This window comes from Leptopilina boulardi, unplaced genomic scaffold, assembly GCF_019393585.1.
Source record: "Leptopilina boulardi isolate dan_hultmark-lab unplaced genomic scaffold, ZJU_Lbou_2.1 LbouV2_367, whole genome shotgun sequence".
NCBI lineage: Eukaryota > Metazoa > Arthropoda > Insecta > Hymenoptera > Figitidae > Leptopilina > Leptopilina boulardi.
Window position 1 is genome coordinate 1,659,718 of NW_026137937.1, and position 18,469 is coordinate 1,678,186.

Below are 18,469 nucleotides of genomic sequence, written 5' to 3' on the forward strand. Positions count from 1 at the left end.
AGCTAATTGATTTCAACTAAGGTAAATTTGCTGGTATTGCTAAATCTTTTTTCTCCGTGTATGCTAAATTAATATTTGGTTCAATTGAAATTATTTTAAATAAAGTATGTTGTGTAAAACAAAATTCTGTAAAATAAAAATTCAGTGTCAAAAAATTTAAAATAAAAATTTGTTTAAAAAGAAATTCTCTCAAATTTATAAATTAAAAAAAATTTAAATTTGTCTTACAAATAATTATACCTATATCTTATAAAATTCTTGAAAATTCTAACTAATGATTTTTATGGAATAATCATACGCTCCTATTAATCCTACTGCGCGTATACAATATTGTTATTGAAGAAATGTGCTTTGAAAAACAAACGACGAATTAAAGTAGTTCAGAGATATTGCCATTGAAGGAAACTCGTCGAAAGAAAATGTATATGTGTACCGTAAGAATAATAGTGTATATACAAACGAAAATATAATAATGCCAAAGAAGGATGCGAACAAATCAGGTGCGTATATATATATCCTTAGAGACACTCAATCACATGCGAGTGAGAAAGTCGCAAGCAAACTAATATGGCGAAGGAAGAAATATACGCGCATTGACATGTGTTAGCCGTAGAAGACACAAAAGGGATGAAAAAATTAAGACTCTATATATAACCGGCTCTTATACGACACTATAATGATCGTCATTGCGACGCAGGCTTGAAAAAAATATGTATATATATATATATATATATATACAAAAAAAAGAAAGATATCGATATATTTTCTCAACCAGTTGCAGATTCATTATATATTTGGTCCAAGGAATTACTCTTTCCGTTTCAGTTCTCTCTCTTTCTCTGTCTCTCGTGTCCTTAGGGCGCCTTCGATCATTTCAGGATCGCACCACGTGATTATTCGCAATACAAACACCGCAGCAAATATATGCCCTCGGGACTCGAAATTCTTTAATAAAAGCGATCCACTGTATATTTTTGACCAACGTTTTTATGTCCGCAAAATGTATATAAATATAATATTGTTGAAATTTTTTTTCTTTAAATTTTTGCCGAGTCATTACGAGAGTTTTTGGACTTTCTGCGGCAAAATTTGAGAGTGAAAAAATGTATAAAAGCCAATGCTTTTACTTATATATATATATATGTATATACACCTCGAGATATCGTCTCCAGGCTTCGAACGTGGGTTTTATTGTAAATCTCAAAGATATGTAATGATCCAGTCGCGTTGATGACAGGTAATTTATTTACTCGCGCACCAGACAAACATTATCGAGACGTTCAAGTGTCCCGTTTGAAACTATTCATTTTGACTTGTTGTAAATTCGCATGTATATATATACAATATATAAAACATCGCTTTTCGAAAGTATCACAAACTATTGAACAATGTATTATATTTAGAATTATATTACAGAGGTGGGTTTCTTTTGGAATTAAAAATTTTTTTTCTGATATAAGAATATATTCCTGTCAGGAAATAAATGTCAAGTCAATTGCATTTTAAAGATTGTCATATGTATATATACGTTTTGTATTTTTTTTCTTCTTAAAATCCCTTTGTACGTTAACGTCACATATATGTGTCACTTATTTTAATTATAGATATTTTATTTTCATTTTAAAGAGTTTTATTAGATATAATTATTTTTTAGGCAAATTGTCATTTTTCAAATAAGCATTTAACAGAATTTCCATTTAAATGAATTTTTTGCATAACAAAATTTTTAGGTATCGTATTTTTATTTTACAGAATTTCTCCTTATAAACTATTTATTTAAAAAATTCTAATTTAACCGAATATTAATTTAACAAAATTTTGATTTAACAGAATATTAAGTGATTCAAATTTTGAAATGCCGCATATAATTTTAAGTTTACCGAATATCTTCATTCGTCGCAATTTTTATTTGATATAAGTTTTAAAAAGCCGAATTTCCATTTGCCAAAAATTGCAAATATCCAACAAAAACAAGTGACAGAAAGATTTCGGTACAAATTTAAAAATTAACCAATCATAATTTTTTTGATAACTTCAAATGGTTAATTTTAAAATTCGCGCCGTATTCTTATGTCGATTGTTTGTTGAATAAAATGAAAATTCGATGTTTTAAGAATTCTATTAAAATACAATTTCATTCAAATAAAAATTTGAACAAATAAAGATTCGATGATTTAGAAATTCTGAAACTTTTCAAAATTCGAATTACTTAGAATTCCGTTGAATGAGAATTTTGCTATTTAATAATTACTTAAATTCGATTTTTTAAAATAAAAAGTCGCATAAAGAGGATATTTATTACGTAAAAAATTCGTTTGAAAAGAACACAGAAAAAAGATGGTGTTATTTTTGTTGCGGGTAATTTTCTCCAATACTAAAACCCATAAGATATAACCCAGATTTAGGGTAAAATTTGTTGCGTGCGTTATTTTAACACCAATTCTGGTGTTAAAAGAACACTTTGTTTTTCCTGTGAAATACTACGTCAAATGTTAATTCGAAAAATAAACAATTCGTCTAAAAAATAATTATATCTAATAAATTTCTTTAAAATGAAAATTTTAAATAATGATTTTTATAGGAAATTCATGCGCCCTGCAAAAAAAACTACTACTAAATCGAATAGTAATATTCACACACAAATAACACATTCAACAAATCACCACAATTTCGGGTTTAAAAATTCTCCAATTGGAATTTGTCATTTAAAAATGCGAATCAGATAAAATTCGATTGAATGAGAATTCTATCAAATTAAGATTCGATTAAATTGAAGTTCTTTTAAATTGATTTAGTGGTTCAATTTTTTTTTTTTTTTAATGACTTCCAGTAATCAAATGGTGTACTTTTAAGATATTTATTTTGCTGATATATATCATGTTAATAATTAATTTATCATTAAAATCATTGATTGTTATAAAATATTCTATATATATATATATAAAATTGTTACAACCAACCCCTTGCTCCCCTAGTCCGTACAAAAGAGCAAAGCTCATAATAAATCGGTGTTGAGGTATCAATACTGTGTGTTAGCGGTTCGCGCGTTGAATGGAGTGCGGTTTTAATAGGATGAGAACACACAGAGAGGTTGTCGGTTATATACCTACGTGGAATAACGATCCATGACGAATTTAATGGACAGCTTCGCCCAGAGCCTTTTATCCCACGCGAAATTTACACGAACGAAGATGATAACAAAGGAGAAGTTAGAGCAAGAGGAAAGCGTGAAAATTGCGGACTCTAAACATTTATATACACGATACCCTGACGTCGTTTTTTCAATTCATCACACAAAATTTTCCCTTTCGTGTATATACATTTTTTTTCTTCTTTTTTTTTGGTTTATTATTTATTATTATTTTCTCTCTCTATATTTGAATTTTATTTCAAGAAAATCAATCTTCATTGTCGTTCACGAAGATCTTAATAAATTGCAGTAATAGCTTCCTTCCTCCAACAATGCATAATAAGTTTGTGTGTGTGTGTGTGTGTGTGTGCATGGATATTATGAAAATGAATAATAAAGATGTTTTGATTCAATAGTTTATGGCTAATAACTCAATAAAGTGAATCAACGACGACGATTTGATGATGGAGTTGAATTTTTATGGATACGAAAAAGACGAATATAGTTTGCACTTCTTTTTTAACTTTATAGATATACAGTAAAGAATTTTTATTTTTTGTAATTGACGATTCCCAGATACCGCACGTAAGCAATAGCTTGTCGCGCAATATTGCCAACCTTGCAAGGCAAACTTGCCGCAAACTTATTGCAAGCTTACAGAAAGATTGCAGTGTAAGGTTATATACTGCAAGATTGTACAATAAGATTATTACAAGATTGATGAGTAAACTTTCACGGTAAGCTTGTAGCAATGTTGGTGCAAGGTTGCCAAATAACTTTGATTTAAACCTAAAAAATTTATTTTTTAAAAATGTTTCGTCTTATTTATATAATCAAAAATTTATATAATAAAATTATATAAATTAGACGAAACATTTTTAAAAAAATAAATTTTTTAGGTTTAAATCAAGGTTATTTGGCAACCTTGCACCTACCTTGCTACAAGCTTACCGTGCAAGTTTACTGATCAATCTTGCGATAATCTTATAGTGCAATCTTGCAGTAACCTTACACTGCAATCTTTCGGTAAGCTTACCATGCTAGTTTGGGTCAGGTGGGACATTTGTAGCTTACAGTAAAGTTTGCGGCAAGTTTTACGTGCAAGGTTGTCGATATTGCGCGGCAAGCTTACATGCTATCTGGGTTTCTTTGTTGGTGTCCTTATTTCTTCTTCTTTTTCTTCGATTATAAAAGGAAAATATTAGTTTTCATTGAATTAAAGAAATTTATTTCGATATAATCTGAAAAGCTTTCTTCAAATCATAGTTTTTATTGAATATTTTTGATGTAATGAAGACTTAAACATCAATGGTTTGTCTATTTTCACTTAAAAATTTCAAAACATAACCTATAATTTTTTGCTTCATAGGTCCCTTTCTTCAGACCTCGTCAAATAATATCAATAATGTTTCTTCAAATTCAAACGTTCAAGTAAAAAATAAATCTGAATTTTTAAATTGAAAATTATTCAATTTTTCGGCTAATTATACTCAAACCATTTAATTAATTTGCTCGTTTCCTGTAATGAATTGAAAGGGAGATTCCTTGTTTTCTCGCGCGAGACATTCATTATTGTGAAGAGTAAAACCGCGAGAGGTTTTCGTTCTACAAAGAGAGAAACATACAATTCCGCTTATACTTAGAAGTATAAAATACAGTCTCCACTTAACCCTGCGACACGTATCATCACGCCTACTTCCATGTTCAAGTTTCCGGAAATTCAACCCCATAAGGCACAAGTTATAAGTATGTGAATCAAGGTTTCAGTGTATATATATATATATATATATATATATATATATATACATAAATAGACATTTTACGTGTATCTATATATATACGAATATGAATACATAATGACTTGAATAGACACGCCCGTTGCAATTACATATGTCCAACTATATAATGAATACGCATTTCTTCGTATGATTTATATAAGCATCGTCTCTTCGGAAATTTCACCTCAAACTTTAAAATTCATTTTGTATTCTGTGTTTTGTTAAAAAGAAAAAAATTTATATATAAGGGGAGTCAGAAAGTATTAATAGTTTGATAATTATCTAGAAAAAAAATATTCTAAAATAAAGAATAATACTTTTGATGTAAATCAAATATGAATAGTTAAAAACATAAAAAATAAATATATAAATTTAATTCTTGAAGTTTTTGAATATAAATACTATTACTTATTTACATATATATGGTAATTAGAGAAATATTTTTTTGACAGGAAGAAAAATTTTTTTATTCCAAGAATTTTATTATTTGAGTGAAAAATATATTTTTTTCTTTTTTAAGAAAACATTGTTTTAATTAAATTTTTTTTTAAATTAAAAATTAAACATTTTTTTTATACACCCAGAGAGTAATTTTTTGTTGCATTCAAATATATTATAAATGTAATTAAAATTTCTTTCCGTGAAGAAAGTGAATATAAATTTTTCTTTTATTCTCTCTCTTTAAAATTATATCAATTTTAAAAAGTTAAACAACTCATCAAGAATGTGACACGAGACACGCCCAAATCAGACAAGTACCTGTTCTATTGTAAATGCGTGCAAGATATTGTAAAAATAAATTCTGTGCCATAAGAAATGACATGTATTATTCAGTAAATTGATCGAACTCGAATGCACGCAATCCGATGAATACTGGGAAATATAGGTTATAAATAACATAGTCTGATATGGCATATATATATATTTACTTATGGATTTAAAATTAATTATTAATACATTATTAATTAATAACAACTAATAATATATAATAATAAATTTAAAAAATAAATAAACAATTTTTCAATTTTTTATAAGTACTTATTATTGTTTAAATATAATATATATATATATATATATATAAATAATAAATAGAAAGTAAAAAAATTATTTAGGTTTGAATTTTTTTTTTTTTATAAAAAAAATCATTCTTCCAATCAAAAAATATTAATTTAAAAAAATATAATAGAAAAATATTTTTATTACATAATGTTCAAAAAAAATTTTTATATAAAAGTGGTGAGCTTTTTTTTACCAATTTTTTTAATTTTTTCTCGAACAAACTGTACAGTCTGACTCGGATTTTGGAGTACAACAACATTCGTTCTTTTCGAGGGGTTCTTGAATTTTTTTAATCTGCGAAAAAATAATTTAATCAATTAATTTATTACTTAATAATAAAAAAAAATTTTTGTAACAGCAACTATTTGCCCCGTGTGATATTCCATTTTGCCCCATTTACCCCTATAATGCGGAAAATTTTATTTCTTTGTTATTTTTATTAATTTTTTAAATATATTATTTCTTTCTTTATTGTTTATTATTTTTTTATTATTTATAATATTTATTTTTTAAAAATAGTATATTGAATAAAAATAATTATATTTATATCGCTTTTACCTGCTCAACAGCAACTTTAATCTTTTTATTTGCATTTTCCAAATATTCCTTACATCGTTCTGACGTGCAATTGCCTAAATTGCATTTTTTCTTTACCGTCTGACATTCACATGGTGTATTGCAGAGTTTTGGCTCTTTTGTATCTTTCAATGATTTATTCTTCCCGGGAGAAAATTGAGTCTGCGATATATTCGCGATCAAACGTGCGAATCATATACGATTCAAACTCAAAAACATATATATCAAGTCATTACTTTGGATAAGTGGAAAAAAATAATAGTTATGATTAACCTGTAATTTCTCCCAATTCTTCTTGGAGGAATCTTTGATATTGTTCCATGTTCCTCTTCTCGATGAGTTTGTCGACTCCTCCTTTTCTTCCGGTTTACAAATTTCACCTTCCAATCTGCAAAAAAAAAAATTATAATTGTCTTTTTTTAAATAATTTTTATATAACCTTTTTTCAACCATTTTTTTTTTTTTTAATATGAAATACTACTTTGGGAATTTTTTTCTATTTTCTTGATAAGAATTATAAAATTTTAATTACAAAACTGAGAATTAGTATTACTAAAATTATTAATACTAACTTATTTTTACAATTCTTTTCGGCAAATTTTTTCCATTTTTCAAAATCGGTTTTCAAATACTTGGCACAAAATCCAGAACATGCTTGTAAATTGTTCACTTGGGTTATTTTATCAGTGTCCAGAAGAAAATTAGAAATAGACGATTTTTTGTCATATTTTGTACTATCATTTAAAATTAATGGCGGTTCAGTTTTTCGAAAAGTTGGACATTGCACAAAAAGTGAATATTCACGATGATATTGAACATTCTCTGCATCATTGGTGGAAATTAATTTTCTGTCTTTAGCTTGTGGTCTTAGAAAAACTTCCGGCTGTCTATAATCCCAATTTTCAGCACCCCTTCTTCTTATTTCTTCATTATTGTAATTTTTGCCTTTTTCTTTTTTTATCTTATCTTCTTTTTCTAGTTTTGATTTTTTATCTTTTTTAATTGGTTCTTCTAATTTTGCTTTTTTATCACTTTCAATACGTTCATTTTTGGCTGCTTCCATTTTCAAGCGAAAGTAATCGTCAATTTCTTTTTCTCTGTTTTTACGATTTTTTTCAATATGTGGTTTCCAATCTGTTTCTTTTTTCAAATTTTTTCTATCGCGTTCGATAAATTCATTCCTGTTATTTTCTTTCTTTATTTTTTTATCGTTCTCGTGATATAATGTTCGATCGCCTTCTTTTCGCACTTTTCTTTCTACTTCAATGGTTTTTTCCCTCTGTATTTGATTTTCCATTCTTACTTTTTGGTTCTCTTCCCTTTCTCTCTTTATTTTCTTATCAATTTCGGACAATTTTTCTCTTTCTCTTTCAGATTTTTCTCTTTCTTTATTTATTTCTTCCTTTTCTTTTTCCAATTTTATCCTTTCGGTGTCTATTATTTCTTTTTCTTTTTCTAATTGCTCTTTTTCCTGTGTTATCTGTCTTCTTTCAGTTTCAATTTTTTCTTTTTCTATTATGTCTTTTTCGATTTTTTCTTTTTCTTCAATTTTTTTTCTTTCTCTTTCTGTTTCTTCTTCTTTAATTCTTATTTTTTCCAAATTTGCTTTTTCTATTTCCTCTCTTTCTAATCTTTGCCTTTCTTTTTCTATTTTCTCCTTTTCTTTCTCTATTTTCCTCTTTTCTCTTTCTAAATTTTTTCTTTCTTTTTGTTCCCTTTCTATTTGCTCATTTTCTATCCGTTTTCTTTCTCTTTCCATTTCTTCTTTTTCTAATAGTTGCCTTTCTTTTAATATTTGCTCATTTTCTATTCGTTCTCTTTCTATTTGTCTTCTTTCTCTTTCCATTTCTTCTTCCATTCGAACCATTTCCAATCTTTTCTTCTCTATTTCTTCTTTTTCTAATCTTTGCTTTTCTCTTTCTCTTTTTTCATTTTCTAATCGTTCTCTTTCAATGTTTTCTCTGTCTTCTCTTTCTATTTTTTCTTTTTTCATTTCTTCCTCCATTCTCACTTTTTCCAACTTTTTCTTCTCTATTTCTTCTTCTTCTAATCTTTTTCTTTCTTTTTCCATTTCTTCTTTCATTCTCACCTTTTCCAATCTTTGTCTTTCTTTTTCCATTTCTTCTTCCATTCTCACCTTTTCCAATCTTTGTCTTTCTTTTTCCATTTGTTCATTTTCTAATTTTTCTTTTTCCATTTTTTCTCTTTTTCTTCCTTCTTTTTTTATTCTTTCTCTTTCCATTTCTTCTTCCATTTTCACCTTTTCCAATCTTTCCTTCTCTATTTCTTCTTTTTCTAATCTTTTCCTTTCTTTTTCCATTTCTTCTTCCATTCTCACCTTTTCCAACCTTTCCTTGTCTATTTCTTCTTTTTCTAATCTTTTCCTTTCTTCTTCCATTTCTTCTTCCATTTTCACCTTTTCCAACCTTTCCTTCTCTATTTCTTCTTTTTCTAATTTTTTCCTTTCTTTTTCCATTCTCACCTTCTCCAATTTTTCCTTCTCTATTTCTTCTCTTTCTAATCTTTGCCTTTCTTTATCCATTCGTCTTTTAATATCTTTATCCAAGTTTTCTCTTTCTATTTGTTCCTTTTCTAATTGTTCTTTCTCACTTTCCATTTGTCTCCTTTCTTTTTCCAATTGACCCTTATCACTTTCGATTCTTTCACGTTTTTGTTCAAATTTTTTATCATGTAATATAATTACATTTTCCTCCTCAATTGTCACTCTTTTATTGTCAGCTTCTGATTTTCGACGCTTTTCATTTTCTGTCCCCTCTAGTTTTATCGAAACCCTTCGCTCCTCAGGTTCGGCTTTTATTTGATTTTCTTGGTCATTGCTTTTTGTTATTTCGTTTTCTTTACTGCGTTTCTTTCGATTTCTCTTCTTTCGTTTTCCGCTATTCGTTTTAGTGGATTTTTTTCTTTCCTCACTTTTTAATGTCGTCGTTGACCCTCTTTTTTTCTTGACCTTCTTCGACTTGGACTTGTTTTTCGACATTTCAGATGACTTGGTTTCATTGGACGATTTCTTTTTCAACGAATTACAACAAAAGCAAATTTTTTTCAATTTTTGAAATCGTCCTTCTTCCTTTTTGGGTGTCGATGTGCTTGCATTTGACATTAGAGCATCCGTTTGAATAGATTGATTTTCATTTTGTGGACCTGAAATTCAAGGCGAAAATAGTTAATTTATAATAATTAATGACACTTTATTTATAATTAAAATTGATAATTTTAACCTTTTGTTTAGTTTCACAATATTTCGTAATATTTTTTAGAAAAATTTTTCATTATATGGTGAAAAGATTAAATATTTTGTTTTTTTAAATATTTGTTACCTCTTTTCGAATTCATAATTGATACACAAAATTGTTGATATAAAAAATCTTTATCATTCTTTTGAACTGTGAATGGGGATTCCAACCTTAAAGTTGGAAATCCAAATTTAATATTTTAAATACATGAAAGTATATTTATAAAAAATTTTCTTGTGAGAAATATTATTATTTCAAAAAAGATATCAAAGCTTATAAAAACCAAAAATATTTTTTAACTTTTATTTATACACCAAATCATCGAGTATTATTTATTGTTTATTAATTGTAAGATCAATGAATTTGTCTGCTATTCAAAATAATCGATACTATCGATTTGAAAGCATTTTTATTATGGTTAATTTTCATTATTATTTTATTTTTATAATTTCAACATATTTTTCAAATCTATTTACTTAAAAATGTTATTTAAAAATTGGTCATTTAAAATTTAATTATAAAATTTTTTTTGCTTAAAAATAGTTATTCTTAATTTGCTCAGTGAATTAAAATATTTATATTATAAATCAAATATATTTTTTTTTTAGATTAAATTAATTATAATTTATTATTTTATTTTATAAGTAAATTAGGAAATATTTTTGGTTTTTTAATATTTCAAATATATATTTATTTTATGAAGAATTTGAACTGGAGGCACTATTATTACAATAACAATTGGGTATTTCACTAGCACATGATGCTGAACAACTGGAACAAGGACATTCTGAAGATCTCATTAAAGCCTTTTCACGAAACAATAAATATGTTTTTGAACCAATTTGCAAATTTTCCATTCCCTGAAGCGCTGAACATCTCGCAATTATTGTTATTCTCTCTTCTTCGGTTTCTTTTTCATTGTCCTCGCCATTATTCCCTTCATTATACTGATAAATTATTTGAGAAAAATAAATTTTTTTTTCATTTAGTATAATAAATATAAATTTTTTTTTTATATGAAATAAATTTTTTGTAAATTTACCTGCATCATTTCCTCGAGAACAATTGTTTGGTCACTATGCTTTTTACGCTTTCTCCAGTGTCTCAATATTTTAGGGAACTTAAAATCCACTGTTGTAAAATTTGGGGTACACCGCAGACAAGTAAATCTTCTAAAGTCAAAGTGGTACCGACATTTCCTGCAGAAAGCTATATCTTTTCCTGGAAACCAGAAATGGCGAAGATTAGACTAATATATATGACATTTTCAAACTGCGTAAAATATGCAACCACACTCTCGTGGTTTGTTAATTTATTATAACTGTAACTTATATTATTTACTGAAACTTTGTTACAAATTGAAAATTATTTTATTGTTTAAAAATTATAATTTGAAACCTTTTAAATTAATTATTAACATACATAAATAATAATATAATTAATTATATTATAATGAAAATTAAATTTTACAAAAGTTAATCATTTTTTTGTATCAAAAAAATAAAATTAAATAAATAATTTATTAAATAAGAAATTAATATTTATATTGAATTTAATTTTATCGCAAATGAAAGAATTGTTATTACCTTCAGAGACTATATATATATTTTCCGTAGCCTGTTTGTTTCACTTATATTTTCAAATGTCAGTTGACTTTTCAAAAGAAACCAACTCTGTTTTATACTTACATCAGTGTCAAATTTGATTAGGCGGATGTCTTTGAATTTTCAAGATACAATCTAAACAAGAACACCAGCTGGCTAGCGTTTCACCATCATTTACCTCCTCGAAAGAAAGTTCCTTTTCTCGTCAAAATTTATTGTCTTAGAATTTATTGACATTTGCTTTTTTCATTTACAATCTTTTGTTTTCACAAGCAACACTCAACTCATTGTTTTTTGTATTGAATTTTATAAAACAATTTTCATTTCCTTCTTCCTGCTTCTTTTCTTCATTATTTCACTATAGAAATGAATTTCGAAGAGAAATATAATGTCGAAATTATTTTTATGGAATAAAATTAAAATTTAAAAATAATTTTAATTTAAGAATTATTTCAATTAAGAATTCAATTATTTTATTCTTTACCTACAATTTCAACAATAATATTATTCATTTCTATTCTAAAGCATTACTATTAACATATTATTTTTCTTTAATTCGAAAACACATTAAAAATTCTCTTCATTCATTAAATTTCTTTCGAGACAAATTAAGAGTTAAAATTCTTTATTTCCCCTTGCCATTGATGTTAATTGTGCAATTCATACTATATCAAAAAAATTTCTCACAAATGAATAATATTTAAAAAAAAAAAAAAAAAAGTGTGACCTTTCATCATAAAAAGTGATCAATTAATCTTTCTGCATAATAATAAAGACTTTAGGGAAAAAAAAGTGAATTGAATTTGACTCCAAAAGTGGTATACCGTAAGGAAGAATATATATATATATATATTCAGACAAGGATATTGTATAATATAGTCGTATTGAAGAATAGTCAAGTCTTTATTCGTGAAAAAAAAGTGAATCGACATTAATTTCGACACTATATGTATACACGATATATGTCGGTGTCATTCATGTGTAAAGTGAGCGAGACCCAAAAGATTCATCTCGTGATTTTTCGATGCTTTTTATAAAACCGCCGACGACCTGAAATCTACCGAGAAAGCGATCTCACGCATTTTTGAATTTCCATTCTATCGCAAAACACAACCTATTTGCCTTCTCATATATATATAAAGTCGACCGCAGATAATAAAGAAATGTATTGTGCATACCAATAAGCAAATCGTGCATCCAACCAAAATAAAAATAATCCATAAGAATCTCGCAGGTGTCACTAAAAAAATGAAGAAAGCTTCTTCTTCTATTTCTTCTTGTGTGTGACAAGAAAAATACGATAAAAAGTCAAACGAGATATTCTCCGCGGAAAAATGAAACTTTTCATATATATTATATTTGAACACAAAACAATTCTATTCAGGTGCAAAACGTCCTTTGGGTTTTCTAAATTTCTCAATAGAAGTCAAATGTCTTATGAAATATGGAGGGGTTCCTAATCGGTCGAGCCTCTTAAAATTAGAGTATTCAAGTGCAAAAGAGATATTCTTCATTTTTAAAAGGCGTATATATATATAGTATCTTCAAACTCAGGGTGGCCCTGAAAAGAAAGAGAAAAAAAAATTCCCTGTGGTCCTATATTAGTGTTTAAAAGAGACCTTCATTAAAAACCACCAACTTCTTGTTTGATATTCATAGTACAATAAACTAGACCTATTTAAATGTCATATAAATTAAATTCTTTGAAATCTATTTACATGTCAAAAGAGATCATCTTAAGAGTTGAATTTTAAGACGAGGAGAAGATTTTCTCATAGAATTTTTTAGTAGCTATATGCGTTGTCAGAATTAAATTTTCTGATAAATTTTAGATTTTTTTGATAACTAACAAATTTAATTGGAAATTATTGAACTTACCAACAATAGTAATTATACTGTAATTGATAAAAACTTAATAGATAAATAACGACGAAAGCAGTTATTATCGACTAAAGTTACATCATCACGATTGAAATACCAATTCTAATGACATGTTATCAAAATATAGAACCCTTTTTATAACATTTCTATTCCTTTACAATATTGATCTGTTATATGTATGTATTTATAAATGACACTAATTGAAAAGAAATTCCATAAATATTTCTCTGAATAATGTATTATATATATAATAAATTATTTATTTTCCTCGTGAAATGCGTGAGAGCAGAAGGAATCATAAAAGTGAAACGCTAACGAAAACATTTATAATTCCTGAGGACCTAGAAGAATTTAAAAATTCGTTCTACCACACGGCATGCTATAATAAGTATAGTAATATAATTTTCGATCTTGAATGGGAGCATGAAAATCCTTATAGAAAGGCGGAGGCAAAAGCTCTATATGTATAATATATAACAAAAGTAACAATTACTTTATTTTGACTTTGCGGCTGCGAGTCTTCTTCCTTTTCTTGTGTGACTCTTATTCTTTTTCGGAGACTACACTTGCACGTGAAAACACGGAAAAAAAGGTCACCCATTGGGTATTTACCTGTTCAAGCCTGTCACCTCTATGAAGATTGTCGAGATCTCCTGGATCGCGACAAATGGCTTTTGGAAGCTCTTTGTCCAATGCCGAATTCTATAAGAGTTTCTTCTTCTTTTTTTCTTTCTTATTTCCATCAGTGAGTTGACTCTTCTCTCTCTTTCTCCTGACAAACCCGCGCTCTAGCTTATGTATATCGTTTATGCTTGTGTCTCCTCAAGAGATGCAATATACCCACCATGATGGCAAACAATCTATTCAATCAAGATTTACGATATTCCCCGCGAGATGCATCCGCGATGGACCATTTTCCAATACTATTTCTCCTTCCGTCTTTTTTATCACTAAAAAAGAAACCAATAAAATCAATTTATTAGGAGCATATACAGCTTCTTTAGCTCTTATATATGTCTCGTTTATTACCTCTTCAATTATGTAGTTCTATGGAATTTTTTCCAAAAGAATAAATGTTTATGACACTGAGAATCGTTACTCTCCTAAAATATTTTAGTTAAATTGAAAAAAGTTAAAAATGACAAGTTATATTGTCATCTTAAGTACTTGATTATAGGCACATTTTTCATCATTAGGGTTTCTACGCTATATATTCTGAAAAGATTGAATGACCTAGAATTCTCACAGTATTTTATTTTGGTCTATTTTTGGTAACTGCCGTTAATATGGTAACAGTTATTATATGATATCGGTTACTGTGATAATGGTTGCTATATATCAACATTTGCGGTGATATTTAAACAAATTTTTCGTTCATTTGAACGATCAGAATTTTAGGACATTCGAGATAACAGCCTTATCGGGCACTAATCAGTTTCTCTAGAAAGAGCCACACAAGAGATAGGGAAATCTAGTTAGTACCCCATCAGGCCCACATTTTAATTTCCGATATACTCTCTGAACTTGAATTAGAAAAAATTTTAATTAATTTTAATTAGTGACTCACTTTTTCCTCACTGAGAAAAATATATGCTATTGAATCAACAGCATTTCTGACAAAGGTATAAAAATTATTGATTCAAAAGCATACTCTCTAAATTTGAATCAGCGATAAGTATACCACTGGTACCAATCAACGGATATACGCTGAAAAATCAGTGAAATTCCACTAATTCATCAGTGCATATAAGCTGATTAGAATCAGTGGTATACTTATAGCTGAGAATCAGCGAGATTCCGCTGATTCAAATTTAGAGAGTATGCTATAAAATATGTAAAATATTTTATACATTCTATAGCATATGCTTTTGAATCAATAATTTTTATACCTTTGGCAGAAATGCTGTTGATTCAATTAGCATATTTTTCTCAGTGCTTTGAATTTTTTAAATTTTACTAATTCGATAGGACAAAATTTTTTTCTACTATTAGTAAAATTTAACTAATTCAAATGCAAAAAGTGGGTCACCAATTCAAATTACACTAAAAAAAGAAGTATATTATTTTAAGATGTTTTGATAGCGTTTTCAAGACATTATAAGACATCTTATACATGTATGTATAAGATGCATCTTAATATCTTAAAATAACGCTACCAAAACATCTTAAAATAAGATACTTCTTTTTGCAGTGTAGTTGAAATTTTTTTAAAATCAAATTTAGAGAGTAGTTTTTTCAAAAATATATAACTGCGCAGTAAAATAATTTTTAATAACAATGTTAAGTTTTAAAATTTTATTTAAGAATTGAGTTTTTGAATATAATATGTAGGTACAATTTTTTTTATTGAAATATATTTTTCTAATACAAAAAACTTTATTTTATACAAAAACACAATTAATTGATTATTGAAAATTTTAACAATTTTCTAAAAAAGAAAAAATAAAATATATACCTAGGGGAGAGTGCTCGACTAACCTTTTTTCAAAGACATATTAATATGTTAATTTTAAAAGTGTTTATAAGCACTTTTTGGTATTAACATAAAGTTTTAACTCTTTTCCAGATAATGCACACGTTGTATTAAGATTACATTGTACATAATTAAATATAGAAAAATTTTAAGTTTTTTGATAGATTCTGCTTATTTTTAAGGTTCGTATTCTAAATAACGTTAACAAATGTTGCAAAACACTCATAATTTAATAATATTTTACATTTTTATAATCCGATGGCAATTTTTATTTCAAAAATGGCTAGTAATTTTTTTTCACGTTTACAGTACTGCTGATCAAACGTCATATCTTAGTTATAACCTAAAAAAATTTTTGGCCTGAAATTTGAACAGCTGCGTTCTCTTATAAAGTGTAACTTTTTAAATTTTGTAGAAAAATATTTGTAATAATTATTAGGTAATTACACATAAAAAAAAACTGAACTCATTTTTTCTGCATCTCATTATGAGATCTGCATCAAAATAAGTTAACATACAACTTCACGTTACTCAAAATGAACCTGCGTATATAAAAACTGTTAAAATATTCGTTGAATGTGATTAGTGCGTCGTATTGGATTTAGTGGCTATAAAAGCAAGTTTTTCATACTAGATAATGAATAATTGGGGAAAAGAAGGGAACTGGGAAACATTTCAAAGTGATTGTATTCATAAATTATTTTTTAAAATAAAATGTATTTATGAAATTTAAAAAATTTTGAAATTATTGGATATTGTATATAGTTAAGAACTTATTAGTAAACGAATCAAAATACAATGTTTCTTATTTTTGTCGTATTGTTATATATACAATTTTAAAATTAAAAAAAACAATAACAAAAAAAAGTAAATGAATTCTCTCAAAACTGCACGCAAAAATTAATTAACTCATAATAATCATTAACAAATTACATCTTTTATTCATATAATGATTGTAATTCATTTGAAATACATGAAAAATAAAAAAATAATTATATCAATTCGTCATTTTTAAGAACTCGTTGTCGCTTTTTTTGTTTTTGAAAAATGCGTTACTCATAACAATGTGGAATCATTATTTAAAATTCAAGACATTAAAATTTAGAGCGAAGCACGCGACACAATGACATGTGACGTTGATGGTTTTCATTGGATACATAAGATGGAAAGGGGTGGGGAGGGGGTTAAGAGAGAGACTTAATATAGTCTATACCATACAACTGTGATATATATATATTTGTTTGTGTGTGTGATAGGAGAAAAAACATATAATCCCTCATAACATTCCGAACTCCTTCTTCGGCCTGTTCCAGGGCAATTTTTCCTTCCCCAGGTTTTTTGTATGGACAGGACAATTGAGAGCGCGTATGGGTTGCATTGGTTGCGCGACCTGCATAATATTAAGAGAAGCAACGCGTTTTATAGGGCCACCCAAGCAGTATTATGGTGTGTGTGGGGCCGCGTGTGTGACTGCTCTAACATAAGACGATTAGCGCTTGAAGCCTCTACTTTTCGCTCGAGCCGCGCGTTGACAATCTCATGGTGATTGATTCAGCTACCACCTATTGGTTATACATTCACTAGAGCCATGGGGAATCTTTCTTTTGCGGCATCGCGTAAACTCCTATATATATACAAGAGAAGACTTTTTCAAAATCTCTGTCTCTTCTACCATGGGAAACGCACCATAAAAGCGAGAACCATTGCGCCCATGCCGTGTTATTACGATATGAACGCGCGGCATGTCTTTTATATATCCATGTGATAAAGAAGTTTTTTTTTGTCGGCTAAATCTTCAAAAAAGAAAAAAAAACGACTTTTCAGATCAACTTTTTCAAATTGAATATACGCGATTCGAGATTTTTATTTCAAGTATTTACCTACAAATTTTCTCAATAGAAATCAATTATTACATAAATTTTTTTTATTTTTTATGTACCTGAAGTTCTGAACGTACAAATTAAGGAAAATAATTTTTTTGTTATTCTTTATTTCTTTTTATTAATTAATTTTTATTAAAATAAAAATGCTATAAATTTAATCTATCAAATTGAATAATGCTTGTAAATATATATTGAAATAATTTAAAGTGATTAAAATATTTTGAATTCTTTAAAAAATTATTTTAAAGTGCTTACAAAATCTTCTAATATACTTTGAAAATTCAAAAGTTTTTTAAAGTTCTCTACATTATCGCAAAGTAAATTTATAAACGCATTTTTATAAACGTCGCAGTGAAGTTCAAAATGTTTATATGATCAACGATTTAGAAGAAAAAATAATTAATTATTATTTTTTGATTTTTTTTTCTTTTTTCAATCGTTGATCATAAACGTCAACTTCACCGATGTTTTAATACTTTTATTTTCTTTTATTATACAAAATAATATTTTAAAGCTCAATTAAAATATCCTGAATTATTTAAAAATATATTCTTTGAAATTTCTTATAATATTTTATCTAAATAAAACTTTTCTAACGGTTCTGGAACAAATATTTTATATATTTTATAATACTAATAATAATAATAATATAAATATAATAAATATATATAAATAATAATTTATTTATTTATTTATTTTTACAATTCGATTATTTTAAACCACTTGACTGTCCTTTTCCAACTTAATATGACATAAAACTGACATTAAAATAATATGTAAAGTCTTGATTTTTCACATAAATGAATATATAATTTTTTTGACAATATTTTA

The 18,469-nt window shown here is 27.1% G+C and overlaps 1 protein-coding gene and 1 long non-coding RNA gene across 8 annotated transcripts in view; one reads left to right on the forward strand and one right to left on the reverse strand.

Moving 5' to 3' along the window:
• The window catches only part of LOC127287024 (uncharacterized), a 113,463-nt gene that overhangs the window by 17,359 nt on the left and 77,635 nt on the right, over nucleotides 1–18,469 (forward strand). The gene's annotated exons all lie outside the window — the stretch shown is intronic.
• On the reverse strand, nucleotides 6,146–11,679 carry LOC127287008 (trichohyalin-like). Of its 4 annotated transcripts, none has more exons than XM_051313697.1 (7): nucleotides 11,486–11,679; nucleotides 10,840–11,018; nucleotides 10,528–10,744; nucleotides 7,116–9,705; nucleotides 6,817–6,931; nucleotides 6,526–6,705; nucleotides 6,146–6,261 (listed from the first exon to the last, which is right to left on the reverse strand). In XM_051313697.1, exons 2-7 carry the CDS (start codon nucleotides 10,846–10,848, stop codon nucleotides 6,169–6,171), a joined length of 3,204 nt encoding a protein of 1,067 aa, XP_051169654.1. In that variant the 5' UTR covers nucleotides 10,849–11,018; nucleotides 11,486–11,679; the 3' UTR covers nucleotides 6,146–6,168. The 4 variants fall into 4 exon arrangements, with proteins under 4 accessions (XP_051169654.1, XP_051169653.1, XP_051169656.1 ...); XM_051313696.1 differs by having other exon boundaries at nucleotides 11,384–11,679; XM_051313699.1 differs by lacking the exons at nucleotides 10,840–11,018; nucleotides 11,486–11,679 and adding an exon at nucleotides 9,882–9,967 and having other exon boundaries at nucleotides 10,528–10,617.